Genomic DNA, 27,515 nt, shown 5'->3' with positions numbered 1-27,515 from the left:
GAGTGACGAACGGAGCGTGCGCAAGAGCTGCTTGGGGGAGGGGGCTTTCGGAGTGTCCCACCCCCTCCCGCCTGCCTTACCCTGGCTCCCTCCCACAGCAGCCGCTAGGGGGGCGGAGCCACAGAGCTTATAGACTACGTACGTGCGTGCGTTGCGTGTGAGAGCAGGACTGCGCGCGCACCGCGGGAACCCGCAGAAATGGGAATCTCGCGAGACGCTTTCCCGCCTCCCCTTCCTCTGGACGGGACAGGATCTTTCGAGATCTCTCTCTCTCTTTCTCTCCCCGGCTGCCTCTCGTAGCGCCCGCCCTCCTGCCCTCCCTTCCCCCTCCTCACGAGGAGGCAGCCACAGCCGCGCGCGCCGCTGCCGCCGCCACTCATTTAAAACTGCCCGAGCGGCCGCTCTGTGAAGCGAACCGAGAGGCTGAGGAGGAGGAAGACGGGACCTGCCCCTGTCCCTGGCCTGCCTAGCCGGCCCTCGCGGCGAGCTTCCTCCCTTCCCTCGGGGGCCCCTCAGGCCGCCTCGCTCCGTCTCCGCCGCCGCCTTCGCCCCCTTTCGCCGCCGCCTTCGCCCCCCTCAGGCTCAGCATGTCGGTGGTGGGCATCGACGTGGGCTTCCAGAGCTGCTATGTGGCCGTGGCCCGAGCGGGAGGCATCGAGACCATCGCCAACGAGTACAGCGACCGCTGCACCCCGTGAGTAACGGCGGGGAGGGAGGGCGGGCGAGTGTCGGGGGGACGGACGACGACGACGAATGGGGAGAAGGGCTTCCTGGGGGCGGGGGGGGGCGGCGGCGTGGGAGAGGCTCCGGGGAGGGAAGCAGCGCAGTTGCGGCTAACTTGTCACGCCGGATCATCCGAAGGAGCCAAGTATGCGGGGCCTAGAGGAAAGGGCCGGCTCTCATCCAGATCCCCCCCCTGCCTTCCCCTCCCCGCCCTCCTTTGTTGAGGTGGGGAGAATCTTTGCGACACCTTTTTTTCCCCGCAAAGAAAAAAGGGAAGAAAGCGGAGGCTAAAGGTTTAATCTATGAGTAAGAGTAAGACGAGCCCCTGCGCCGAGGAGGAGGAGGAGGAAGTACCTTTCTCTTCCCCACCCCTTTCCTTCCCCACGTGCGTGCGCTCGGGGAGAAAGATGGTGCATTAATGGTTGGAGGCGTCCAGCCGGGGGAATCTGCGCTACCGCTTTGCGCAGAGGGGGCCAACCTGGAGGAGGCGGGATCTCGTGCTCTGCGTTCATGGGGTTGCAAAATGCAGCCTGTGTTGAAGAGGCATTATTCGAAGAGGCATTCGTTGTTTGTTTTGGGAATATAGTTCTGTGTTGCTCCCATATTTTCCTTTGCTGTTCTTGTGTGTCTGCTTTAAATACCTGAAACCATCTGTGAGTTGATAATTGACCCGCTTTCGGACTTGTAAATTCTCCCCATAAGGATGGCTTTCTCAAATGGTATGTACACTATATCTCTGCATGGTGCTGACTTGTGGTTCCTTCTGGTGTCAGCTGTGACACCAGAAGCCAAAATTTCTGCCTATGTATTTGGGTGAAGAGCTGAGAGGCTTGTGTTAAAAACCACAACTAAAGCTCTCCCCAAAAAGGTGAGGCAGCAAAACACATGCATTATTGGGAAATAAAATTGCAAATGTTGCTGAAGCCAGCAGTTCTCAGCTGGTATGAATTCTGAGTTTGCTTGTTTGGTCGCATTCTCTTGTTGTATTTTTGGGATAGTTTTCTTATGCACCACACACAAACTTCTAAATCAAATAGTATGACATTACAGTGCTTTTTTATTGAAAACTCACCAAAGTTTCACATAGTTGTGGCAAGCTTGATTTTCAGAGTGCTCCCAATAAAGGCGTGTCCCATTATGGTATTTTAATCGACCAACATGGCTGCTTTTCTTTTTATTGTCTGGTGAATATCTCAACACCAACCAAGGTCAAGAATGCCTGTGTTCCTTTGGGAGGAAGGGTAAGATATAAATTGATGCAGAATTCGGCAACCAGGTTGTTCACCAGGGCAAGACAGTTTGAGCATATTACACCAATCATGCCCCGACTTTACTGGCTGTCAGTGAGTTTCTGGGCCCAATTCAAAACGCTGGTTTTGACCTATAGAACCATAAATTGCTCAGGACAACAATACCTCAAAGACTGCCTCTCCCCATATGAATGGGTATGGATCCAGGGGTCATCATCTGAGGCATTCTTCGTTTGCCTCCCCCATGAAAAGTCCATTGGGTGATAACATGAGTACAGTGGCTCCCCTTTTGAGGAATGCTCTGCTGGGGGAAGTTCTCCTGGTACCTTCATTATACAGCTTTAGGTTCCAGGCAAGAACATTCTTCTTCAACCAGGCCTTTTGCTGACATCCTATATCCTTGGAAGGTGTTGCTGGCAGCATTGGAAACGCCCATTGTTCTAGGTGCATTTTGTAACGGAATTTCATTAATGTGAGAAGTTTCTGAGCTCTGGGTGCAGTACTGAGCCTAAGATTTCAGATTAAAACTGCCACTGCTGGAACAAAAGAAGGACCTTTTTCTGCCTCCCCACTTCCAGCTACTCTCTGAGGACTGGAGAAGGGACCCTCATAAGAATATTAGGGGGGCAGGCAGGGGAAGTATGGTTTTGGTTTTTGCAGTCTTCAGATGAGGACTAGACCATGTGAAAAATAAAGATAAGATTTTAGCTGCAGTTCATTCATTATCAGCTTTGTAGTCTTGTTATATAAAAAGTGCCCCTAGACATTCTGTTGTGGCACCCATAACCTAGGTTAAGGTGCCAATTAGCTTTCATATCTCAGTTTCTAACACTGGTTGCTGGTTTGTTTTGTTTTTATGTATTTTATGTTTTTAAATAGGTCAGTATTAACCCTATATTGCAGGTATTAGTTGTGAGTGAGTTAGTGAGAATAGACTTGCCTACATAGTAAGCCTGCAACTGAGGTGAATTTTGAAATTGTGACTGTGGCTCACATCAGCTCTTGGTACCAACGTTTTAGAACTTGCTAAAAATTGGGTTTTTATCCCATGGGAGGCCAGTTGTACATGGAAGCTAAACTTTCAGAATGTCAAATAGATTGTCTTAACTACAGTACTTAGTGAATCAGGAACAGGTATACAGGCAACTCCCTGTTGGCGCGGGGATTATGTTCTGAGTCACTACGTGTGTCAGCCAGTGTTTGAAATTTGAAATTAGCCAGGTAGCTATCGGCCACTTGCTACCAAGTGAAGATGCCTGGGTGCTATGGTGGCACATGACCTGACATCTCCACCATCTGGAGGTGCATTCCTAGGGATCATTGGAACTTGATAGTTTTCACACACTAATACCACATCCTGTAGAATTCTATCAGTTATAGTAATCTGCACAATCATAATAAATTTCAGGAACCAAAATGCTTTTTTTCTGTGCAGCCTGAGAGGGAGTAGTGAACAACATTATAGTTACAGTAATTTTTGTAGCTTGTCTTCACTTACCCCAGCCCACTACCCTGCTCACAGTTGTGAAGAACATTCATACATTATAAATGGTCAGTGTCATCATTAAGAAAAAGAGGTAGGAATAAGCCAATATTTATGTGGACTGTCCCTGGATAAAGTGACTTTTCTTCAAGTTTTCAAAGTTCTTAACCTAGCTCAAGGTTGTCATCTCAGCTAGCCAGATGTTTAACTGATAATCAGTCAGTCCATCATTTGAAAATGCCCCCAGATGGCAACTAGACATTCCATTTTGGCAACTGTAACTTGGTTTAAGGAGCCATTTGGCCATATATATATATATATATATATATATATGCTTTCGTAGATTTTCACGGGTACAGGAATGCAGGTTTTGGTGTCCTCGGGTGTCTTCCCGTGTAAAAGTTGGGGTGTCTAGGCGACGTTTCGACGAGGTCTCACTCGTCATCTTCAGGCTGGTGCTTTCGGCTTCTTGTTACTGGAACAGAGCGGGATCTCAATGTTTGAGTTCCTATAAATACTGTAGAGGGGGTGTGGTGTCTAGCCTCCAATGTTCTGGGCAGAGAGGAAGTTCCCAGGCTAGTGTGCCTTTTCTTCTTTTGTTCCTTAATTACTTGAGAGATACCTTGAGTGATTTCTTGAGTGATATCCTGAGTACCACTTAGGTGGGTCATTAGGTGTGGATTAGTTGCTAAAGTCTTTGTGTCTTGACCTCTTGAACTTTGTGAAGAGTTTTCCTGAGAAGATGGCTGTATTGCACTTAGTTGTGCTTTGGCTTGGCTTCGTGTATAGGGGCGAGCTGTGGTTTTGTGGCTTGTGTCAGCCAGATCTGTGTAGGGATTGCAGGGGGGTGCAGCATCCGGAGGTGCCACACAGAACGCCAACACCAATCAACCACACCAGACCCAAACCCAGACCCTCTCCACAGATGAATTACTGACACCATCCAGTAGCCAATCCAATACTCTACAGTATTTATAGGAACTCAAACATTGAGATCCCGCTCTGTTCCAGTAACAAGAAGCCGAAAGCACCAGCCTGAAGATGACGAGTGAGACCTCGTCGAAACGTCGCCTAGACACCCCAACTTTTACACGGGAAGACACCCGAGGACACCAAAACCTGCATATATATATATATATATATATATGAGTTTTTAACGCTGCACCTGAGCCTCAAGTGACAGCAAAGTATCCAGGAGTACCCCAAGCTACGTACCCACTCCTTCAGAGGGGGCGTAACCCCATCAAGAGCAGGTGACCTCAAATCCATCTGGTCTAGGAAACCACCTTCTAACAGTGCCTCAGTCTTATTGGGAGTGAGCTTCAGTTTGTTGGTCTCATTGTAATGGAAATGATGTATCAAGGAACCTAAGAACTTTAAAAGTCTTGTATTCATTTACAAGTCTTGTATTCATTTACTTACGACTTGTATCCTGTCATTCAGTGTCTGATATGTATTCTGAGGGTGGTATACAAAATAAATGCAAGTAAGTTGCTATTAAGCCTTTCTAAAACTGGTTTTTGCAATTAAATTTGCACTTTCTGGTAATCTTTTGAATTCCTAACACTTAAATTAGCTGCCAATCACCCATTCCCACCAACCACCCTTTTGAGTAATACCCCTCCCCACCTTCTCACTATATAGAAGGGTCTGGAAACTTCTGTTTCAGTGTATCTGAAGAAGTGTGCATGCACACGAAAGCTCATGCCAAGAACTAACTTAGTTGGTCTTTAAGGTGCTACTGGAAGGAATTGTTTTTGTTTTGACTTAAATTGTGGTGAGGAATGGCCTAAATTTCAAGCAAAACAAGGAGAAAGACAATCCACATGCAATTTGCTTGAAACAAACTATTCTTAAAGTAGGGAAGAAAAGTTAACATCTGATAAGTTGTGATTTATGAACAGTTGAGAGCAATATAGTGTTACCTTAGTTTCTGGGTGATGTCAATGCTTTTTTATGGTTTCTGTTTTTATTGCCTTTTATAGTGCACTTGAGGCACTGTTAATGTTGCATAGTCTATTTGAGTTTGCTACCAAGATGGAGATTGCTGTCTGCCTGGAATTGCTGTTACCAAAATGATGGTGCTATGGCGCTATTTTCAAGAGCTAATTTGTGTTTAGGCACAATTTTATTCTAGGATCTCCTTTTGTGAGATACTGTATCCGTCTCAGTACACTATTTAAAGGGGTTTGGATGTGTCTCATTGTGTCTACATCATACCCTCTTGACCACAGTTTGCATGGTGGTCTCTGCGATTAGGGCTGTCGTTGTGTGTTACTAGACCCTTAGTAAGCTAGTAAAAAAATGCTGTTTTTAAGGGGCTTATTTACAAGGCTAATGTACTACAGGCTCCCCCCCTTTAGCATAATTGATTTGTGCACGACCGCCTATATGCGCAGTGCCAGGAAATAATTAAATGATTTGATTCAAACCTTAAAATGGTGGAAGAGAGCTGGAGAGTTCTTATGGTGCATGAGGAGAACCTTTCCCGGAGCCCAAAGAGGACATCAGTGAGGACAGAGGAAGCCCCAAAAAGGAGGCACAGTGGGGCTTTGTTTACACTGCCCAGCCTCCCTTCCTAACAGCTGATGTGTGGGGTAGTGCAGCAGCATGGCCTCCTGCTGGCCCCTGAGCTTCAATTCCTGTTGTCGATATTTGTGGATACAGTATTTTTGGTATGGATTGAAGAGAGACAGATAGGGTTTTTAAAGGGTGTTTAGAGGGTGCTCCCCATACAATTTCACTTATGTGTTTGGGGGTCTGGAATATAACCTCCACTAAGTGGGGTGTTGTCTGTATTTGTCTAGAAGGAACCTTTACTCACCCTGTCCAGATGCAAGACTGGTGCATGTTTAATGTCATCATGGCCTTTGCTGTTAGTCTGACATTGTAGGTTTACCCTGAGAAACTGGTTGGTAGAGGAACTCATTTCTTTTGTAAATACTAGCATTAGTTTGTAAAACTTGACATGTACAGGAAAAGTATTTTGAATATGTTAGTAAATAGGTAGTGATGAAGTAAAAATGGTTAGAAACATATTAACTAAAGTAATGTCATCAATACCAGAAAAAAATTGCATGGGTTCAAAATGCATGTATACAGAACAGACCTTCTGTTTTACATCTAAAGGTTTTTTTCAACAATTATTGAGTCATGTAAGTTATAAATAAAAAGTGCTTTGTTTGCTTGGAACACAGGGGCAGTTCTGGCAAGTGAGGTGTATTCATAGCAGTAAGTTGCATGGTTGTCATTAAAATTGATGACAAAACACCCTGCCATTTTGGAAGAAGTTGTGCATAGGTTAGTTCAAAGGTGTCATAAAATCAAATCTCATCAGATAGTGATTTATCCATGACAACTGAGTTATTGTCAGCTCTTCCACCCACAGCCCACCTCCTACAGATCTAGTACAGAACACTGGATTCGTTTGTCCTTCTGTATGCATTAGGCCAGATATAATTTGGGACAGGCCCATGAAATCCCAAGCCACTCCAGATATGGTGGCCTTGGCATGTATGTTGAAGTCCCCCAAGGCCAAAAGCCCCCAAGGCTTGGCCAGGGAGACTGTTATGCAGCAACATAGGTGTGGTATCCTTAACAGAATCTCAGTCCGGTTAACATATCCTTGCCTGACACATCCACTGCCATAGCCATATTCTGCATCGTATTACCTGTATAATTACTGTACATGTCCTTGTAATGGCTTGATGTTCATTTCCCTTTGAAATGAATCCCCAATTCAGTGGACGTAACTAACTTGATTTTGACTTTAAGAGCCGATCACTAAAATAGCATAAAAAGCAATATAAATAAGTATGGTATCATTGTTCAAGAATATGCAGATAGTGGCCTAAATGTTTACCCATGAAAAGTGTTGCACCCTGGGAATCGCTCAATTGAACGATATAAATAAATTTCCTTTATTTTGAATATTTGTATCATAATAAAGCTATATCTAGTTTAAGGGGGGTTGAGTGGATTTACTATTCTGTAGCATCAAACATAGTATTATATTAAAATGCAGTGTGTCAGTATCAAGCAGTGTGTTTAAAATCAGGGCTTATTGCCTTAGTCTGATTGATAAATTTTAGAGGGCCATTAATCTGTGTACTTGATAGTTTATAAACAACAGGCAGCACAGTCTTGCTATTTTGCTAAATTATTTTTCAGTATTCTTGTGATTTCAATGTTTGAAATAGTCTAATGAAGCAACATCTTTCTACACAGGAACCAATAGTGTTGATATTAACTTGGCTTCACCAGATGGGGCTTTTCTGTCCCTGTTACTTCAGCACTCCCCCAATCTTCAGGAATAGATTTTTGGGTAACCCATGGGAATGGTGTGGGGGAATCCACCCTTGGTCAAACAGAAGGGGAATTTAGGTTCCAAACTGATAATGCAATGAATAATCGTTATAATATGCTTGCTTTAGCAGTAAAAGTTCATCCCTGAAAAAAAGGAGACAATAACAGCTTAGAAGAAAGTTGTGGGAGGATTGTGTAAATATTTTAATTCAGAATAAAGGCATTCATAACAAGTAGATGTCAAGGAAATAAACAACTATCTGATTTTTAGAAGACATCTGAAGGCAGCCCTGCATCGGGAAGTTTTTATTGTTTGATGTTGTATGTTTTGAAATATGCTGTGAGCTGCCCAGAGTGGCTGAGGAAACCCAGCCAGATGGGTAGGGTATAAATAATAAAAATATAATTATTATTAGTGGTTATATTCCATAGAAGTGATCTATTGGTGTCAATTTTAACTTTACCTAGCTGATAGAAAACCTCTTACAAAAGATCTGGTATTAAAGCAGATATTTGTAAATGGATCCCTTTGATTATAATGTTTTCACATCAGGATAAATTGATTTATTTCAACCTGTGTCTTATAACTGAACATGTTCTTCTCATTGTAGGTCATGTATCTCCTTTGGACCCAAGAATCGTTCAATTGGAGCTGCAGCTAAAAGCCAAGTAAGGATTTTTTTTGTATTTGTAAATAATTAATAGAATCACCAATATAATAACTAGGACAGTAGTAACCCCCCCCCCCACAAAAATACTGAAAGCAGAATTTCATAATGCAATATTATTAAATATTTTCTGCTGACTGTTTTGATTTGACTTTTTAATGTGTGTATATGCTGTATGCACTCTGTACTGTACTGTATAGCTGTGTTGCATGTCATGATTAACTGGCTGGGGCTGATGGAAGTTGGAGCCTAAAATACCTGGAGGACACCAGGTTGGTGAAGACTGATATACAAGATAAATTAAAGAATGTGCCTGCTCTTGTTAGGGCAGTGCTAGGGGCCAGAGTTGCTCTGGGAGCTTAAGGAGTTATTGAACCCTTTCCCCACTGAGAAACACTAGTTGTGACTACTAACTTTTGGCAGATGATTTGGCCTGCTTTCTGAGCTAAAGCAGGAGAATTGAGATCTCTGTGCTCACCAGTGCTGGAGCATAGTGCCCAGTTCTGTGATCAAACTACTAGAGAATTCAAATAGAATAGATCTCATTATTTTACTGATAGAAAGCTAATTGTAAATGTAAATTTCCTGAGAAGCATGTTAATAGAATTATCAGGAATATGCACAGCTGTCAACTTTTCTTGCGAGGAATCCTATTCAGAACAAGGGAATTTCCCTTTAAAAAAGGGAAACGTTGACAGCTATGAATGTGTAAGGGTAGTATCTTTTATATGCCACTTCCAGTAGATTTTCAAATGGTTATTGCTGGCTTCTGATTGCTTTTGTGATATCCCCCCCCCCCCGAAATTCACTTGTTGCTTTATATATAACATGAAAGAACAAATTAGCTATAAAGTATGATTCATTAGGAAGTATTAGAAATCTTCTATGTTACAAGATGAAACTAAACTTTTTTGGGTTTTTTTTAAAGGTAATTTCAAATGCAAAGAATACGGTACAAGGTTTTAAAAGATTTCATGGCCGTGCATTTTCGGATCCCTTTGTTCAAGATGAAAAAGCAAAGCTTGCTTATGAACTTGTCCAGCTTCCCTCACACTCAGCTGGCATCAAGGTGAGTTGGTATGTATGTGTGCATTCAAACACACATACAAATATGCACATTATAGTGCCCCCTCCACGCGGTGATGTTTGATAGAAGTAAAAACAGTAGAATCCTTTTGGAAAATATCGAAAAACAGATATGGATGTGGTTTACTTCCTTTAGATGTTATTCTGATCAACACTAGAAATGCTTAGGCCTTTCTTGAATGTTGCAACATTAAAATGTGTTTGCTTTGTTTTATATTTCCACTAAGGTTATGTATATGGAAGAAGAACGAAATTTCACCATAGAGCAGATGACAGGAATGCTGCTCACTAAACTAAAAGAAACTGCAGAGAACGCGCTTAAGAAACCTGTAGTTGACTGTGTTGTATCTGTAAGTAGACAATATTTGCCTTAGTTTCTGTATGGATCTTTTGTAAATGGAAAGAGTATAATGGAATTTCAATCAAATTGAATGGGCACTTTGTCCCTCTGAATTTGGTTAACATGAAAATCTAACTAGATTTTAATTCCTGTTATTTTAGGAATCTTTAGTTTTCTCTAAGTTGCAACCAGATTTCTTCATTCTACTTAAGAGTACAATTAGGCAAATATTTGATCTAGCAAACCGTTGTTTAAGTTATCACATCTCGTCTAACATTATTGATAAGAGTTCATCTGAGACTCATCAGTGTTGGACAAGATGACTCACCTTCATTACGTAACAGTAATAGTAGGGGAAGACGAGGTGTCATTTACAAGTTTACAATTGGTCTGCAGATATGGCAGGGGCAGTTGAATTGCAGCTGGAGCTTCTGGGAAGGGCAACGGAGTAAAAATGCATTTTGTCCTTTCAAAGCTATGTGGAGGTCTGCAGGCTCTCTGCTTTTCTGGTGTTAGGACCTCTCAGCAAGGGCAAAGCCAAAGCTAGCCTTTAATTTTCCAGCTTAGAGCTGGAAGGGGGATGTTATGCTATGGAATTCACATACCCCAAGTTTAAGTTTGGAATTTCAGAAGTGCAGCATGTAGTCAAGTACAAAACTTACATGGAAGGAGGGTCCTCGTCCAAATGTTTGGCTTCCAAGAGCTGCCAAACTCTGTGAACCTCTGCTTAATACTGCAGCTTCAGTCAATATTATTCTGGAAAGCAGCCTGTGTGATCTCACCCTGTAGTAAAGAAGTGGGTTTGTTTGGGGTTTTTTAAAGTTAAGTATTGGTATGTTTTACTAATGAAAAAGTATTATTATTTATTAAATTTGTATACTGTCCATCTGAAGATCACAAGACAGTTCATAACATAAAAATAAAAACAGAGAACATAAAATACATAATAAAACAAACAAACAAACCAATAACCCCCCTCCCACAAACACATTATAATGTGTTACTGTTACTGTAAACTGCAGTTTAGTTTAAAAATATGTACCCCAGAATTTGAAAAACTTTTTCTTAGACTTTGTTTTGGAAAATTAGTTGCTGTAAAAATACGCTTTTGTCTCTCTTTCAGGTTCCTTGTTTCTATACAGATGCAGAGCGGAGATCTGTGATGGATGCTACACAAATTGCTGGACTCAACTGCTTGCGATTAATTAATGAAACTACAGCAGGTGACTACTTAATTGTAATAAATACAGTGTGATGGTTGTTCCCATAAAGCTTAAATCATTCAGGTTCTTTTGTATTAGGTTTGAAGGGTTCACCTGCTTTATTGTTGGTGTTGAAGGGTGAAATCATTTCCAGACACTGGCTGAAAACTTTAATTTTTGACTTGGGGCTGGCTCACACATGAATGAACATCACTTGCTTACTCGACTTTTTATGGCTATTTCTGTAGAAAGGTTTTGAGTTGGCACTGGGTGAAATGAAAATTCTGTCTGGTAATAAAGCTTTGATAGCTTATTCATACATGGTCATCACTTGATGACAGTCAATGCAAGGTGAGCATTCGTATGTGAACTTGTTCCCTGGATGCCCCAGAAACATGTAAGACATGCTTAGATTAAAAGGTTTGAGGAAAACAAATGCTTCTGTTTTGTAGTTTTGTTTTTAACTTTGCAAAGCAATTAATATTAAGACTTGTTTGATAAAAATAAAGAAGCATCCAGAATCCCAAGAAAATCTTTATGGAAGCATCTAATAAGTTTATAGGGTAAGGATGGGGAACCTGTTTCCCTCCAGATGTTTCTGGACTACAACTCCCCATCATCCATGACCATTGACCATACTTGCTGGGGTTTATGGGAGTTATAATACAACAGTATTTGGAGGGCCATGGGTTCTCCACCTCTGTTATACAGTATAGCATTTGTGCTTTGATAGCTTAGCTTTCTAATAATTTGCAGCCATATAAAGTTTTATTTAATTGTCGCAGCTACACAATTGGGAAAAACCATTTTGTTTAAAAATAATGTATCTAGCTAGGAATTGAAATGTATTTCACTCATAGTGAACTGAATTCTCCCTAGTTGCTCTGGCATATGGGATCTATAAACAAGATCTGCCTTCATTAGAAGAGAAGCCAAGAAACGTTGTATTTGTTGACATAGGCCATTCGGCATATCAAGTTTCAGTATGTGCATTCAACAAGGGAAAATTAAAGGTAAGTAAAGCTATGCACTTATTTTTATAATGGAATATATTGATTTTCTGGTATACAAAATGTTAGAGTCAAGAAGCATTGCTATGTCAAGATAACAAACTGGGTCATTAAATACATGTAATGTTCGAGTAGTTGCTGCTTTGTCATCACTTCTGCAAAAGAACACAAAGGTGTGGTGGATCAGGCCAGTATTCCATCTAGTCCAGTATCTTTTTCTCATAGTGGTCAAGCAGATACCTATGGGAAGCACAACAGCACTTTCCCCTCCTGCATTTCCCAACAACTGGTATTCAGAAACATATGGTCTCCAGCAGTGGCATGTATTCTGCTTAAAATAAAACTCATGAAAGGTGTTAAGTTTTTTTGTGGCTTTTTTTGGTAGATAATGCATTCTCCACTGATGAAGTCAGTCCAGTTTTTTCACTGCGCCTCTTATGGTATCTCATCTTTCTTGTAAAGATGTCTGGATTGACTCCAGTGTCAGAAATGCACTGTTTGCATAGGCAGTCATAAAGTACTCCTCTTAAAAGCAGCAGTGAGAGAGGGTTCAGCAGTTGGTGTTCAAGCTAAACTTTCTTCTCCCTGCCCGCAGTTATTACCAGAGCACTACTCAATAACCATATTGTAATCCAGCGGTTTTCAATCTTTTTGAGTCCACCGCTCCCTTGGCCAACTACATTGTTTCTGTGGGACCCCTGTGGGGCTCCGGAGTCCAGTTATGTCACCCCTTGCTTGCAGAGCTGGAAGCTTCTCACCCTTTTTTCAAACACCTTCCCTTGTGCCGTCTTCCCTCAGCACCCCGACCATCATTCCAAGCACCCCAGGGTGCCACGGCACACTGGTTGAAAACCACTGATCTAAACCATTTGTGAGGGTCACCTGAGAAGTGGTGGATAAATAACAAATATGTAATGTCCCATTGCTGTTCAAACCTGTCATATTCTTATTCCAAAAAAAATTTCGTCAAAAAATAATGAACAGACTTTGCACACAACAATGTGTAGGCAACTGCTTCATTGTCTTGTCAGAACAACTCAGTAGCGGTTCATATATAGAAGGCTATATATTCCTTCAGGGGTTCACCCATAAAAAATAACAGCTGATTGGATGCCTAACTTCTGTGCCTTCAGTGACTCACACATTTAGTTTAGCTATCATTTCAAAGAATGTTGGTTTTGGAAGGTCTCTGAGTCCGAGTGAAACTTGGATGCCTTCCCTGAAGAGGTTCTATGAAATAATGGTTGCCACATTAAATGTATGAATGGCAACTTTGAGTTGTATGCAGTGAAGCCATCACTCTTGAACAAGGACTTCCACTTGCACAATGAAACTTCTCCATCGCTTCTCTTCCCTGTGCCCTCAAAATCTGTTCTGGGGGTTCCCCCAACTAACTGAAGAAGATTTGGTGGGGAGGAGAGGGAGGGGAAATTCCATTGTGCAATTGGAAGTCCTTGTGTGAGTGGGTTGACTTGGCTGACTATGACTTTGTGGTTGGCCAGGTTGCATGCTGACACAGATGACATGGAAGTAGATAGGCTGGTGTAAAGCTTTCCATATGCTGGTAATTTTCTCTCACACCTGAGCGTCGTGTTAGTGGTCTGTAGATAGTAGGGATGTTGTATAACTCTGTACAACGTTCTGTGTTACAATAAATAATAACAATGTGATAGTTTGTAAACCAGGCACTGATTTGAGTGAAATTCCAGTTTGAGCTAATCAAATCATTAGTGATTTAGAATATTGAAAAGGTTTTCTATTGGGAATAGTACCAGGAAGCCTAAAGGAAGAAGACAATACCTTATATTCATACGCAACAGTAGCCGCAAGGCTATTGATTGCGAAAAACTGGAAAAGTGGTATTGTACTGACAAAAATAGAGTGGCTTGCCAAATTATTGGAGTACTACAATATATCCAAAACAATGGGAGAAATTGGAAGGATCTCAAAAGAGAAGATAGATAGGGACTGGAAGGTGTTTAAAAGATACTTGCAAAACCATATCGAAAAATCAGAACTCCTATTAGAATAAACAAGTTCCGTTTCAAACACTGAAATACTGAATAAGATGGATAACAATGTGTAATAGAAAAAGAAGTATGAAATTAGGCTAAAGGTGTGAGAAAGAAAGTAATAGAAGTGGAAAGAAATTGCAATTGAGTAGATTGGAAGTCTAACACAAAGGTGGGGTGAGGGGTGGTGGATGGTGATGGGAAAAGGAATTATTTGTGGGATTGAGTGTGAGTATGTTTGAACACTTTTAAGGATTGTATGAAATGTATGTTTGTATGCTTGTATATCTGTAATATATGTGGATTAATGATGAACTATTTTAACAATAAAATTAAAAAAAAATTAAAATAAAAAAATATTGAAAAGTAATCTTATTTAACTGAGATACTTTATGCCTTCTCTTGTAAAGGTTCTTGCAACAGCATTTGACACAGTACTTGGTGGCAGGAAATTTGATGAAGTATTAGTAAATTATTTTTGTGAAGAATTTGGAAAGAAATATAAACTAGACATAAAGTCCAAAATTCGTCCACTGTTGAGATTATCTCAGGAATGTGAGAAACTGAAGAAGTTGATGAGTGCAAATGCTTCTGATCTGCCACTGAACATAGAATGCTTCATGAATGATATTGATGTCTCTGGAACTATGAACAGGTAACTTATTTTAATTCAGTGTATTCATTTTTCAATCATATGAATTCTGAATGTCTCTGAATGTCTTTCATAGCTAAACCAATAAAATTGCTACTAGCCAGATGGGCAGGGTATAAATAAATTATTAGGATTAGTATTTATTTATTTATTTACTTACTTACTTACTTACTTACATACTTACATATAGCAAGATGTGACCCCCCCCCCCCCCCCCGGTTCCAACAGTGTACTTGGGGATATCACTAATTCAGTGCTTAGATTACCTAAAACAATAGAAACTCATCCCATATTATAGATTTAAGATAATAGAAAGAGGAATGTTTGCCACAACCTGTTTTCATCATGGTCAAATATGTTGGATGCAGCTCTCTAACCCTTTACTAGAACTCATAATAATAATAATAATAATAATAATAATAATAATAATAATCTCAAAAGAGGAGGCGGTTGCTGAATGCAGACTTAGATAGCATTTTCCCCCCAAGAATAACAAAATTTATAATTCACTAACAAGTGCAAATATGAAAGAAAATCTGCATAAAACGAGCTTAACACCACAAAAAATTCTGTAAAGCATATGCTGGGTGTGAGAATAAATGTTAAAGGTGTTGATCACCAAAGGGAGATATGAACCACATTTTGTGGTTATGGCCAGTGATAGACACTTTGGGGGAAGGAACTGATGAATCTCACACATGACCCTTGATATACACTTGGACCTTTTGACAATTTTCTTCCATTATTTAGGTGATAAACTTAAGCAGAAGAGTTAGTTTGGAGCTAAATGATTAATTAGTATAAATTGATTTATGGTGTGTGTGTGTGTGTGTGTATAAAATGTGAATTATATATTTGTAGTGTTACAATTTAGTAGAATCCTGTACAATAAAAATAAATATAGGATAATATCCAATGCTGGTAATAGTAAGAAAAGAGTGTTATTGGAATCAGTAGATTTAAACAACTTAAGGTAATTGATTTCAGTAAGTGGGTGTACTTGAATATGACATCCCATACTGTCCCAAATATAAGCCACACTTTCCCCCCAAATTCCGACCATGAGAAGTTAAAGTGCAGCTTATATTTGCAACCTTGCGGTATGCAACCAGGAGCGTGACTCTCTCCCCCCCCCCCCCATGCAGCCAGGAGCAGCAAGGAAGGGATATTTGGTTTTTATATTTGGGTTTTTTCTTTTCTCCCCTCCAATTTTAAAGGTGTGGCTTATATTTAGGTGCGGCTCATATTTGGGCCAGTACGGTAATCAATCACCAATAACTGTAAAATTCTTAACATTGCTGCTACTTCTAAATACACGTGGTGTCTGTACCCCTTGTAAGTGCAACTTCATAAATTTTGGAGAGGCAGGATTTAAGAGGCTGCAGGAAACAACTCTGTTTTATTTTCTGCTTTGTTTTAAAGTATATTTTCATATTTTAACTCATCCACAGGAGCAAATTCTTAGAGATGTGTGATGACCTCTTGGCTAGAGTTGAACCACCACTTCGCAGTGTTTTGGAGCAAGCTAGTAAGTGCCACTTTAGCTCAAAGATTAAAATAAACAGGAAAAGATTACACAGAGTAGTATAATATATGGAGGATTGGTACATTGAGTATTCTATAATTAGAAAACTAATAATACATATATTAAGTAATTTTTTTGTTTATAAGATTATTTTAGGTTAGAACAAGAGTTAAACTTAATATAGACGAATTGTTCTTCCTCTGAACTGTTGGAACAATAACTATCTTAGCCATGAAGATGCTTTAATTAGCCATGAAGTCCACTTTCATTGGCAACTGCTGCCCAGTTTACAGTATATGAACAGAGACTTTCTTGGTGCTAATGAGTGGGTCCAGCTGGGATGTTTCAGAGGTGTTCATCTTCCACTAGGGAACCTATTTTCTTTGGAGAGACAGTAAAGTTAACTTGATTTGTGTGTATCAAGTATAGCTGCAATTCCAAAATGCACTTGTAACTCACATTTCATCTGGTCAGATTCTTCCAGCTCAAATGAGTTCAGACTTTGAATGTCTCAAGTGTCTTTTCTCCTTACAGAGTTAAAGAAGGAGGATATCTATGCAGTAGAAATAGTAGGAGGGTCTACAAGGATACCTGCTATAAAAGAGCGTGTCAGTAAATTTTTTGGTAAAGAGGTCAGTACAACTCTGAATGCTGATGAAGCTGTCACCCGAGGCGCTGCCCTGCAGGTAAGAGCCACTGTTGGAATATTGTAGACTTTTATCCTAGTTTCTTGAATGTTGAGACCTCTGGGTATAGGGCAGCATATAAATAATAGTAATAATAATAATGTTGGAAAAAATATTACACATTTAATTGAAAGGCAATACATTTATTTTCTACCTCATCAAGTGTGTTGTGTGTGTTGTTTGTTTTTAAAGGATGTGCTGCTCAGGACACTCTACATGCTTTTTTTTGCAGCTGAAATCAGGCAACTTTTTTGGTTTTTCTAAAAATCCAATGTATCTTAATAGTTAGACTACGTTTTTGGGAATGCAATACAAATAGAATCTACTTGAAAGTTGCCTAGCTTAAAGAGGTCTACTGAACCACAATAGCAGATAGACATTGTCAAATCAAATTATATGGGGGGGGGGCGGTTAAGAAACCATCAGTGCTTTTATATTACAGCTGACCTGTACTTTAATATTGCACAACTTATTTTAATGTTTTTTCCCCTTTTCAGTGTGCTATTCTATCCCCAGCTTTTAAAGTGAGAGAGTTTTCTATCACAGATTTAGTGCCATATCCTATTTCTTTGAAATGGAATTCCCCAGCAGAAGAAGGATTAAGGTAAATATTTAACACTTTAAAGTGCTTCTGAAGGACTAGCTACTGCTGAGTCATACCTAATTCTATACTATTTTATGTAGATGTGCATATGAAATATTTGAATACAAAAACTTCAATCTCAGTTGTTTGGCTTGCAATAAATTTATTATAAATTGCTATGATTGTTGTAGGATATAACACATACATTTTCTGGGTCCACTAAACATAGCTGCTCCTGTCTGAAATGGCAGGGTAGCATGTTCTTAAATAGATTATATAAAGATGTACACTCAAAATAACCTCCCTTCCTACAGTGATTGTGAAGTCTTCCCAAAGAATCATGCTGCACCATTTTCCAAGGTCTTGACATTCTACAGAAAAGAACCTTTCACGCTGGAAGCTTACTATAGTTGTCCTAAGGAATTGCCTTACCCAAATCCTGCCATAGGTATGTATGCATAAGAAAGTAATGTTGACTTTGTAATATAACTGGAGTGAGAACCTAATTGCCAGTTTCCTTCTAATTCTGTTGGTGAGATTCTTTTAATATTGCTGCAGCTTCCATTGTGCTTAGGATTTGAATGTGTAAAAATGGGGAACTAATGTAAATATTAATTTGGTGTAAAGATTCCTACTAAATGAAAAGGCAAAAGCTATGTAAAGATGAGTTTTGGAACCAGTTTTGTACTCTGTTGGGGATGGGTAGGTGTTGAGTGCATGCCAAAATCAAGCTTCTCACTCAAATCACAAAATGTTTTGCTACTATTAAAATAGAACCAAATGCTTGCTGTTAAGAACCACCTTAAAATGACTGAATTTACTTTTAATAAATCTACTGTCTTATTTTCCTGTTTAGCTCAATTTTTAGTTCAGAAGGTAATTCCCCAAAAAGATGGAACCAGTTCAAAAGTTAAAGTTAAAGTCCGAGTAAACATCCATGGCATTTTCAGTGTTTCAAGTGCATCACTTGTAGAAGTTCATAAATCTGAAGAAAGTGAAGAGCCTATGGAAACAGATCAGCATGCAAAAGAGGAAGAGGTAACTTCTATTAATTGTCATATGCCCTTGTTAGCCTAGCTTTTAGCAGTACAGTCATACCTTCGCTTACATATCCCCCCGCTTACATAAACTTTGGGATATGTAAGCGGCAAACCCGGGTTTTTGCTGCATGCACAGAAGCAGTCCCTCCGGTTGCAGAAACCTCGGGATCCAACCAGAGCTCCAGAATGGATCCTGTCTGCAACTGGCGGTACCACTGTATCTTACCACTGATACGGGTTGTCCAGAATAATGAACTTCGCAAACACAGGATTTGAAACATTCCTTCCAAACAAGGAATGCTGAAGTTGCTGACAATGAACTTTGACTGCATCTTCACATGTTCAGTGAAATAGACTATGCAGCTGTCCCAACAACATAAATACATTTAGGTAAATATATAGGAAACTAGAATGTACCCACAGGGATGAGGAACCTGTGGCCCTCCAGATGTTGCTGGACTGCAGCTCTAATCATCTCTGACCATTGGCGCTGATGGGAATTGGAGTCCAGTAAAGGCCCATGTTATCCCCATCCCTGATGTACATTTTTTTTAAAAAAAACCCTCAAGTTACTTGTAAATAGAAAACAAGCTTTTGAACCTTTTAAGCTAAGCAGCAATCTGGATTTCTATAGTCATAGCCTCCTCTTTGGCGTATCTCGCTTCCTCCAGCTCCAATAGTCTTTAAAAGCCAGAAGAACATATGTTATTGTCAAACGTATTGTGCTCTTGCTGAACATTACTGTTAGGGGTATGTGCTGCCTCTGAGCTTTAAAGTGCTTAGAGAATTTGCTGAGAGAGGACTTTGACAAGTGAGAGGGCCTTTGCAGTATGAGACGTGAGTTCCTTCTTTTGCTCTGAAAATGAGAGCTGCCTACTTTTCCGCCTTCCTTTAGTAGTGGAAGTTTAGAAAGAAATACACTACAAGGACATGAAAGAAATTCAATTGATTTTCTATCAGTCACATTTAGTAAGATCTGTTTCCTTGATCTATATTCAAAGCTTTATTCACTAATTTCAGAAGATGCAAGTAGACCAGGAAGAACAACAGAAGGAGCAACAGAAGACTGAGGAACACCAGCAACAACCACAAGCTGAAAACAAGACTGAGGCTGAAGAAATGGAGGTAAAAATTGTGTGATAAACTAAAATGTGTTGACCAATAGGACACAAGTAGCCAGTGGGACTTGAATAACAGTGATTTGTTTTAGTGTTGAGTTCTTAGTGAGAATGCTGGTTCCCAACATAGAAAAGCTTCAATAAAAAGAACTTGAAACAAACGTCTAGAAGCCACAATTGATTAGTCACAGTTTCTTTTTCTGTTTTGAATTCTGTTTTAATGCAGACAACTCAAACTGGATCAAAAGAGAAGAAAACAGATCAACCTCCTCAGGCTAAAAAAGCTAAAGTAAAGACTACGACTGTTGACCTTCCTATTGAGAATCAGTTGGTGTGGCAGATAGGAAAGGATATGTTGAACTTATTTATTGAGAATGAGGTAAGCAATAATGTCAGTGGAGAAAAGTTTTTTACAAATTACTAGTGGTTGATGCTGAGGTGAGGGGACCATGTAATAAATCACACAGGCACAAAGTAACCTTATTTTAATTGAAACGAAAATAATAAATATGTTTCTGATAGGGCAAAATGATCATGCAAGATAAACTGGAGAAGGAACGGAATGACGCCAAGAATGCTGTAGAGGAATACGTTTATGAAATGAGAGACAAACTCTGTGGCGTGTATGAGAAATTTGTTAGTGAAGAGGTAAGTGCTTCTAAAAACAAGTGCTATGAAAGTTAGGATCTGACCTGTTCATCCAGTATCAGCATTGGAGGCTTACATAGTCCACTTTCTCTATAAATCATTGATGGGCAACCTCTGCCATATTGGCTTAGTTTCCCCCAGCATAGGACCTAATTTGGCCTATGAGGTGCTTCCACCAAGTTATGCCTACCTGCTGCATACAGGATGTCATGTGAGCTGAAGATTCATGTCACTTTAGTTAATCTGAAATGCATTGTTCGTTAAAAAAAAGAACCCACAATTTGCAGTATTTATATTTTTTTCCTAGGATCGTAATAGTTTCACTCTCAAGTTGGAAGACACAGAAAACTGGCTATATGAAGAGGGTGAAGACCAGTCAAAACAGGTTTACATTGATAAATTGACAGAATTGAAAGTAAGTGGGACTTACTGTCAAACTTGACTTAGCTGAAACCTGACACACAAGGGTCTATCTGCAATACATGAATGTTGCTTGTGCATTGTAGTTACTGTGGAAAAACATTCTGGCAGCTGGGGTGGAGAGTGAAGTAGCTGTGCTAGGATTATACAGGCTCATCCAGGTGGGCCAGATTGTATACAGCATCCCTCCCAACATTTTAGGAGGGCAGTTCAGGGTACCCCTTCCTTGCCTGCTCCCACCCCGCCTACCTTTCTCCAGTCGTCATCCTCTGCAGCACCCATCATGTGCCATTTTGGCAGAAGCAGTGCAGGCCTGGCCAACCTTCTGGCAGGCCACACCCAGCCTGCACTGCATCTCTTGATACAACGCAGATCCAAGCACCCATCTTGGGATTGGGAACAGAAGCCAGGGCGGCTTCTGCCAATCCGTCATGTTCCAAATAAATCGGGACACTTAAGGGATCTGATAAAGTAAACCTGCAACTTACAAACATTTAACCTATGTGCATTCAGCTTTGTGTGCATGGTGAAAGACACAAGGTTGGATTCAGTGAGTGGAGTTCTGGGGAAAATGGCATTAGCAATCCCACCCACAATTGAACCCAATGTGTTTTGTCTATATGCGATTTTGGCTTGAGGCACGATCTGTAGAACATAACCCCTGGGCAAGTTGCAGGCTTACTGTATAAATGTTAACTTTAACATGTAAATTATACACTTTTAAAGCAATCACAACAAGCATCTTGAATCATGAAACCAGCTTTCCTTAAAAGATATATTTACAGCTTTTTTTCTATGTTGCTACTACAGTGCTCTGCAGGCAAGACATAAGCTGCTTTTAAAATTAATATGCTGTGTCTGTCTTCAGTCCAAGTGTAACTCATCTTACAAGTGTGGTTCAGATCAATAACTGTCTTGGTAAACTTCTCTTCAATTCAGGCTGTGGGACAGCCTATTCAGGTACGATTTCAAGAATCTGAAGAAAGACCAAAAGCCTTTGAAGAACTTGGAAAACAAATCCAACTCTACATGAAAGCTGTTCTTGCTTTTAAAGCAAAGGTATCTTTATCTTTTATATGACAAGTTAGTATATCAAAATTGTCTTAAATAATTTCAGTAGTAAACTTGTAAGGCAGAAATCGTTTTTCCTTTTCAGGGCCTTATAGGATACATTTTCAGGTGATGGCGGCTATGTTTGGAAATTGTAGTCTCTTCCCATAGCAAACAAGCAGATTTTACTGCTTATCCTCCCTCTTAACTTGATATGTTTTAATCAGTACAGCATGACAATAGTGCTCTTCTGTTAAGTTTGTTTGTTTAGTAGACCACCAGGCTTCATTAATTCAGATTATTTTGTCAGACTGAGGCTAAAGTTTTATTATGATTTACCAAAAGGAGGAAGTGTAGAATAGCATTACTCTACAAAGTCACATTTCACTACTTAAAATTTTAGGATGAACAGTACGACCACTTAGATCCTGCAGAAGTGGCCAAAGTGGAGAAGAGTGCAAATGATGCAATGGAATGGATGAACAACAAACTCAATCTTCAGAACAAGCGAAGCCTGTCTTTGGACCCTGTTATCACAGCTAAGGAAATTGAAGCAAAAACAAAAGTAAGTAATAATTTTGAAACTGCAGGGGAATGATGAAGTTAAGAACCTAGGAGCTGCTGCCTTATATGAAATCAGATCATTGTTCCCGTTTAGCTCAGAACTGTGTGTACACAGATTCTCTCAAACATTTTGGACAGCAGTATTTCCCAACTTTACCTGGAGAAGCTGGGGCATTTGATATGCAAAGCAGGTTCTTTACCACTGAGCTACAGTCACTCCCCATAAATTGAGTTAAACTAGTGTTTTACAGTGCCTTTAATTAGTATATTGATATTATAGAATTTTCTACAACTGAGAGAATTGCAGAAGTTATTGTACATTCTGATTCAGTTGGTCCATTCACATATATTTTCCAACTGTTTTCTTAACCTTATGTTATGGTTTATTTATTGACCACTTTTTATCCCAAAGGCCTCCAAAGCGGTGAACAATGTATTAATTCATATTCTGCCCACTGCAAACATACAGCTGCTTCAGCTTCTCACCTAGGAGCAAGCCAGCACACAACTATGTTATTATTTAACGAATTAATAAACTTCTTCAGAGCATGAAGTCATCAAAGTAGGGTAGAAGATAAAAATGGAATAAAGCACAAAACTACAAGCTCCTAAAAGCAATAAAAAGTATAACGATCTAAAAACAATAAAATTATCTCTGCAGACATACAATTAATAATCTGTAAAAGAAACCACTCACTCACATGGCTCCCTCACACTTCTCCCACCCCAAAGGAGGCACCCAAAGCTGGTGGTGACCCGCTGCCAATTGTGACCTCCAAAAACTAGGTTTCCCTGCCTTCCGGCTCCCCACCCCAAAATGTATTGCTATGGAAATTTGTTAGGTGTCACCGGCAGTTTGCTGGCAAAACCTTCCAGCCACTTCAGGCTGTTTTTCTCCAGGTACTGTAGAAAGAGGCTAGGGAAGCTAATGTTGGTATCTAGCTGGCAGCCATGGTCCTGCTACTGCTACATTTTGAAGAGCAACCTTAACATAACTTTACTTAACTTCCTGGTGTGTGCTGTGTTCTGGTTCTTTCATTTTAGGAACTGATCAGTATGTGTAATCCTATAATCAGCAAACCTAAACCCAAGGTGGAACTTCCAAAAGAGGATCAAAAGCCAGCAGAACAGAATGGTCCAGTAGAAGGCCAGGGGGATGGCTTCGGAGCGTCTCAGACTACAGAACAGAGTACTGATTCAACAGCCCAAACAACTACAGAAAAGAAACTTCCTGAAATGGACATTGATTGAATCCCAGTTACTTGTTTATATTAGAAACTACAATAAAGCTTTAAGTTTGTCAACTTTATTATGTTCTGAGTATAAACGGGGAGCCAAGTGAGAGCTGCAGCTTCTCACACTAACTCTTTTTAGATCAGATTGGTCAGTATAAAGCATCTTGACTCTTGGGTAGCTTAATTATTCGGTCAGATAGGTTCTTTCTTTTGCCATGTCTTTAAAAGCCCACCAGTAACCACTTAGATTTGCAAAAACAGTCACAGGTGATCATTTTAAAAGCGTGAGGATAACAGGAAGATAATTTTGTTCTAATCTGCCACTAGGTTTCTATTGTGAATTGCAGCAGCTGCATTTATAAGTATTGATAGACAAGTTCCAGGAGTGTTTGCAGTTCTGGTTTTATTGCACAAGAGTAATATAGCAAAATACAAGTTTGTGATCTGTCTACAATTACAGAGGCAATAATGGCATGTTTCCTAGCTGGAAGTATAATTCATTTCACATTGTGCCATTGATAAGTTATGTGAGGTATATGGCGCCATGGATCAGATTACATGTTTGTGCTAAATTCAAAGAATTGAAAAGGCTGGAGTGTTTTTTCCAGTTCATGTCCGCACTCCATTATTGTTGTCCTGGGCATTGTATCAGATTGTTTATCTGATACGCAGAGTAGCAAATATATACCTAAACCTGCTATTAGATATGCAAAAATGTATACTCATGGTAAAGTCGCCCCAGCTATATGAAATGCTGTATAAATTTCTGTCTCTAGTTGAAGTAGTTGCTTATGCAGGGGGGAAGAGGATACTGCTTGCTGTCCACACTTCTGGATAATTCTGATTGTTAACCCTGAAGAGGATATTTGCTTCCTTCATTTTGGAAGTGCTTAGCTTTATCTTCTGGGCAAAACAAGAAGTCTGACAGTTTCTCTCATGTGCTCCTCTACACTTTGGCTGTTTTGCTTCTAGTGTTGATAATTGTCATATAAACTTGTATGTGTTGAAATAGGAATGGATACATCCATACACATTGCAAGAAATAAATGCACTGGATGGTACTGGATTTTTTTAAAACCCATTTATTGGTGAAAGACACAGGTTGGATTCAGCAATCTGCCAACAAAAGGGGGTGAGCGGACGCCCACTTTTCTGTTCCCCTGAAGTTCGGAGAATCCTGATAAGTGGTGTAGGGGGTATTGCAGAAAAGTGAGCAGGTGCAGGGTCCTTTGGTCCTCTAGGAGGGGGAGATAATTTTGGTAAGCTGTAGGGACTGGCAACAGGAGGCAGGGGAAGAAATGTCAGCTTCTGCTTGCCTCCCTCTATTGCTAAATCTCTCTCTCTCTTTTTTTTTATCTCAAGAAATCTATGAGTTGAGTCCAGTCTTTTTGCAAATAGCTTCTTGTAAAGCAAGAAAACACTACCACACAACTGAGGTGGATTGTTTTAAGAAAGTAACGTTCTTTCATCAGTTAAGTCATACCTTAAAATCACACATGGATCAAACAATCGGTTCCGTTAGTTTAGACTAAACTGGTACTCTGCTACAGCAAAGTATTGTGTGCTAGTATCAGAGTGGTTCTTTAACATGCAGAAGTCCATTTTTTACCTCTGGAAATATCCAACTTTTAGTTAAAACAAAAATCATTGATTATGGGCTTAGAGAAGACTCCAGAGATCACCTTGAATCTAAATGACAACTCAGAATATTATTGCTGTTTTTTTCTACCTGTTCATCAACTGCTGCCTGTAAAATTGACTGGGCAACCCTTCTACTGAAATAAAAGATTTAGGTCTATGATGCCCCATTGTTTTGTCAGCTTTTATTTCATATGGGGGCGGGGAATAGTGCAAGTTTCCTTAAATCTGAAAAAAAAACCATTTGCTTTTCACTGTGCATGAAACGATGAAATCAGTACTGCTGTACAACTATACAAATATTTAATCTTACCATATTTATGTATGGGCTTGTATGTAATGTTAGAGCTAAATAGGGTGTGTTCTTCCCAAGTGTTCCAGAAATTTGGAAAGGGCGAGAGAGGTAGAACCAAACTGGAATGAAGGGGAATATTTAATGTGGGAAAAGACAACATACGCAAGGGAAGAAAAAGGTGGGAGTATAAACATACAAGGTGCTGGTAAAAGGAATGGGAAGTCATGGGGAAATAGCTGATATACAAGGTTGCAGCAATAGAATAAAGCATCTTAAGGTGTAAAGGTTTGCTTAGGAACAGTATGCTGCTTTCAGCATGTTGTTTAAGAAGGCAAAAGGAGCAAAAAAGGGGGGTTCCTCTTTATTTAAGAAATGTTTTTAGGTGCAGGGTTAATATTTTTTCTCCGTGATCCAGTAAAATTCTGGTGGTGAGAATCCTGAGGTCACGAGGTTTATAGTAATCCAATGGCAAAAGTTTCCTGCAGTCAGCTGCTTCTCCTATGGAGAAATAGTACTAACTGAAATTACATCTATTTTCACAGGTCCTTTTGCAATGAAGTCCAATTCATTATTTCCACCTTTTCAGTAGTATTCATTACAACTACTGTATGCATCTGGTGTTTTGATACCCTTTTAATCATCTGTGGAGAAAAATGTTAATCTTGAACAACGAAAACTACGATGCAGTTGTATCCTGCACTAGATAACCTGATCAATATTATATGTCCCATTTTGCAGAGAGAAGCAGGACAGCTGTTTGAATGTTGCACCATGTTTTATACTAACTAGCCTTCTAAAGATGTGTGTGCGTTGAGGTTGATACATGCCTAATGCTCTGAGTACACCTATTACATTATAAGCAGACTATTCCCACTGAAATTAATAGACCTGTTAGTCATGTCCATTAATATCATTGAATATTCTCTGAGTAAGGCTAATGGACAGAAGCCACTGAAATCAGTGGACCATTTCAATAGATCTATAATATCAGCATATCTTTCCAGGGACTGTCTCAGAATTATAGAAGCTGTCTCTGTTTCTGATGTGATCCCAGAATGTCGGTGTTTTCCTTTTTCCTCCTTCATATATTGGGAGAACAAAAGTGTGTAGGTGCAAAACTAGGTCCTGTTTATCCTGAAAATAAAATCCCTGTGCCAAATTAAATTGTGAAGCTGGCATACAAAGCCTTCCTATAATTTTGAGGAAAAGGTTACCAATCCACTTTAAATTCTTTAATTGCAATGCTTCAGCAGCCAGCCATTTCTCTGGAAACACACGGAGTGTTTATTCCTTTACTGTAAATGGAGTCTTACACTGTCTTTACTCAGAAATAAGTGCCACTGTTTTCAATGGAGCTTATTCACAGGTAACTGGGTCAAGACCAGGTAGCCTTACACTGCACTCTGAAGCATTTTTACTTAGAACTAAGTCACACTAAATTCAATTGGATTTACTTTCTGGCCAGTCTCACATTTTTTTCTTTACAACAACCCTGTGAGGTAGGTGAGGCAGAGCCACCAATGTCAATGTGCATATGACGTCTTATGTGTGCAGGCGATCAAACGCACGAGAAGCTTCCTGATGGAGAATAGGATGTCCCTATTTTCATCAGAGAAATGTTGGGAGGGTATGTGGTATCGCCCTGAGATTAATAACAGTGTAGACTGCAATGCTAACCCCACTTGCTAGTAGGGTGTAAGCCGTACCGAATTCAAAGGGAATGACTTAAGCACCACTTAAAGGTGCTTACGATGCCACGATCGCACCTTTCAGCAAACTCTCGCCTATTCAACTGTTTTGTTGGCGAAACGCAACGTCACAGACCCGGATCTCCATGTCGCGCTGTAATCACACACTGCTGCCAAGATGCAGCAGAGTCAAACTACACACCCAAAAAGATACACAGGTTATTTACAAGTTAAACTGATTTCGGCAAAAAAGGGCGTCTTGCCCAACACATTTGCAATCCACCCACGTTCCAA

The 27,515-nt window shown here is 40.0% G+C and overlaps 1 protein-coding gene and 1 long non-coding RNA gene across 2 annotated transcripts; one reads left to right on the top strand and one right to left on the bottom strand.

Annotated features, from left to right (window-relative positions):
- Positions 1 to 25,403, top strand: HSPA4 (heat shock protein family A (Hsp70) member 4). Its single transcript, XM_083728247.1, has 19 exons — positions 1 to 694; positions 8,373 to 8,430; positions 9,358 to 9,498; positions 9,743 to 9,865; positions 10,979 to 11,078; positions 11,937 to 12,070; positions 14,490 to 14,734; positions 16,183 to 16,259; positions 16,791 to 16,942; positions 17,440 to 17,546; positions 17,840 to 17,973; positions 18,382 to 18,563; positions 19,586 to 19,690; positions 19,910 to 20,062; positions 20,206 to 20,331; positions 20,639 to 20,746; positions 21,691 to 21,810; positions 22,205 to 22,366; positions 23,410 to 25,403. The coding sequence occupies exons 1-19, from the start codon at positions 588 to 590 to the stop codon at positions 23,614 to 23,616; spliced, it is 2,541 nt and encodes an 846-aa protein (XP_083584373.1). The 5' UTR covers positions 1 to 587; the 3' UTR covers positions 23,617 to 25,403.
- LOC310839649 lies at positions 25,077 to 27,353 on the bottom strand. The gene is made up of 2 exons (XR_014561585.1): positions 27,240 to 27,353; positions 25,077 to 26,031 (listed from the first exon to the last, which is right to left on the bottom strand). It is a non-coding gene; the product is annotated as an uncharacterized lncRNA (long non-coding RNA).
- Between the last annotated feature and the right edge of the window lie 162 nt (positions 27,354 to 27,515).

This window comes from Podarcis gaigeae (genome assembly GCF_964106915.1).
Source record: "Podarcis gaigeae genome assembly, chromosome: 2".
In the NCBI taxonomy this organism is placed as follows: Eukaryota; Metazoa; Chordata; class Lepidosauria; order Squamata; family Lacertidae; genus Podarcis; species Podarcis gaigeae.
The sequence above is the reverse complement of the archived record's forward strand: the minus strand, read 5'-3'. Positions and strand labels throughout refer to the sequence as shown.

Bases quoted from the DNA above. Each gene is read 5' to 3' on its own strand.
- HSPA4 (XM_083728247.1), top strand. From the start codon at position 588: ATGTCGGTGGTGGGCATCGACGTGGGCTTCCAGAGCTGCTATGTGGCC. The intron at 14,735-16,182 runs GTAACTTATTTT...ACTCATCCACAG, and splicing joins GTCTCTGGAACTATGAACAG to GAGCAAATTCTTAGAGATGT. The intron at 17,974-18,381 runs GTATGTATGCAT...TTTCCTGTTTAG, and splicing joins TTACCCAAATCCTGCCATAG to CTCAATTTTTAGTTCAGAAG.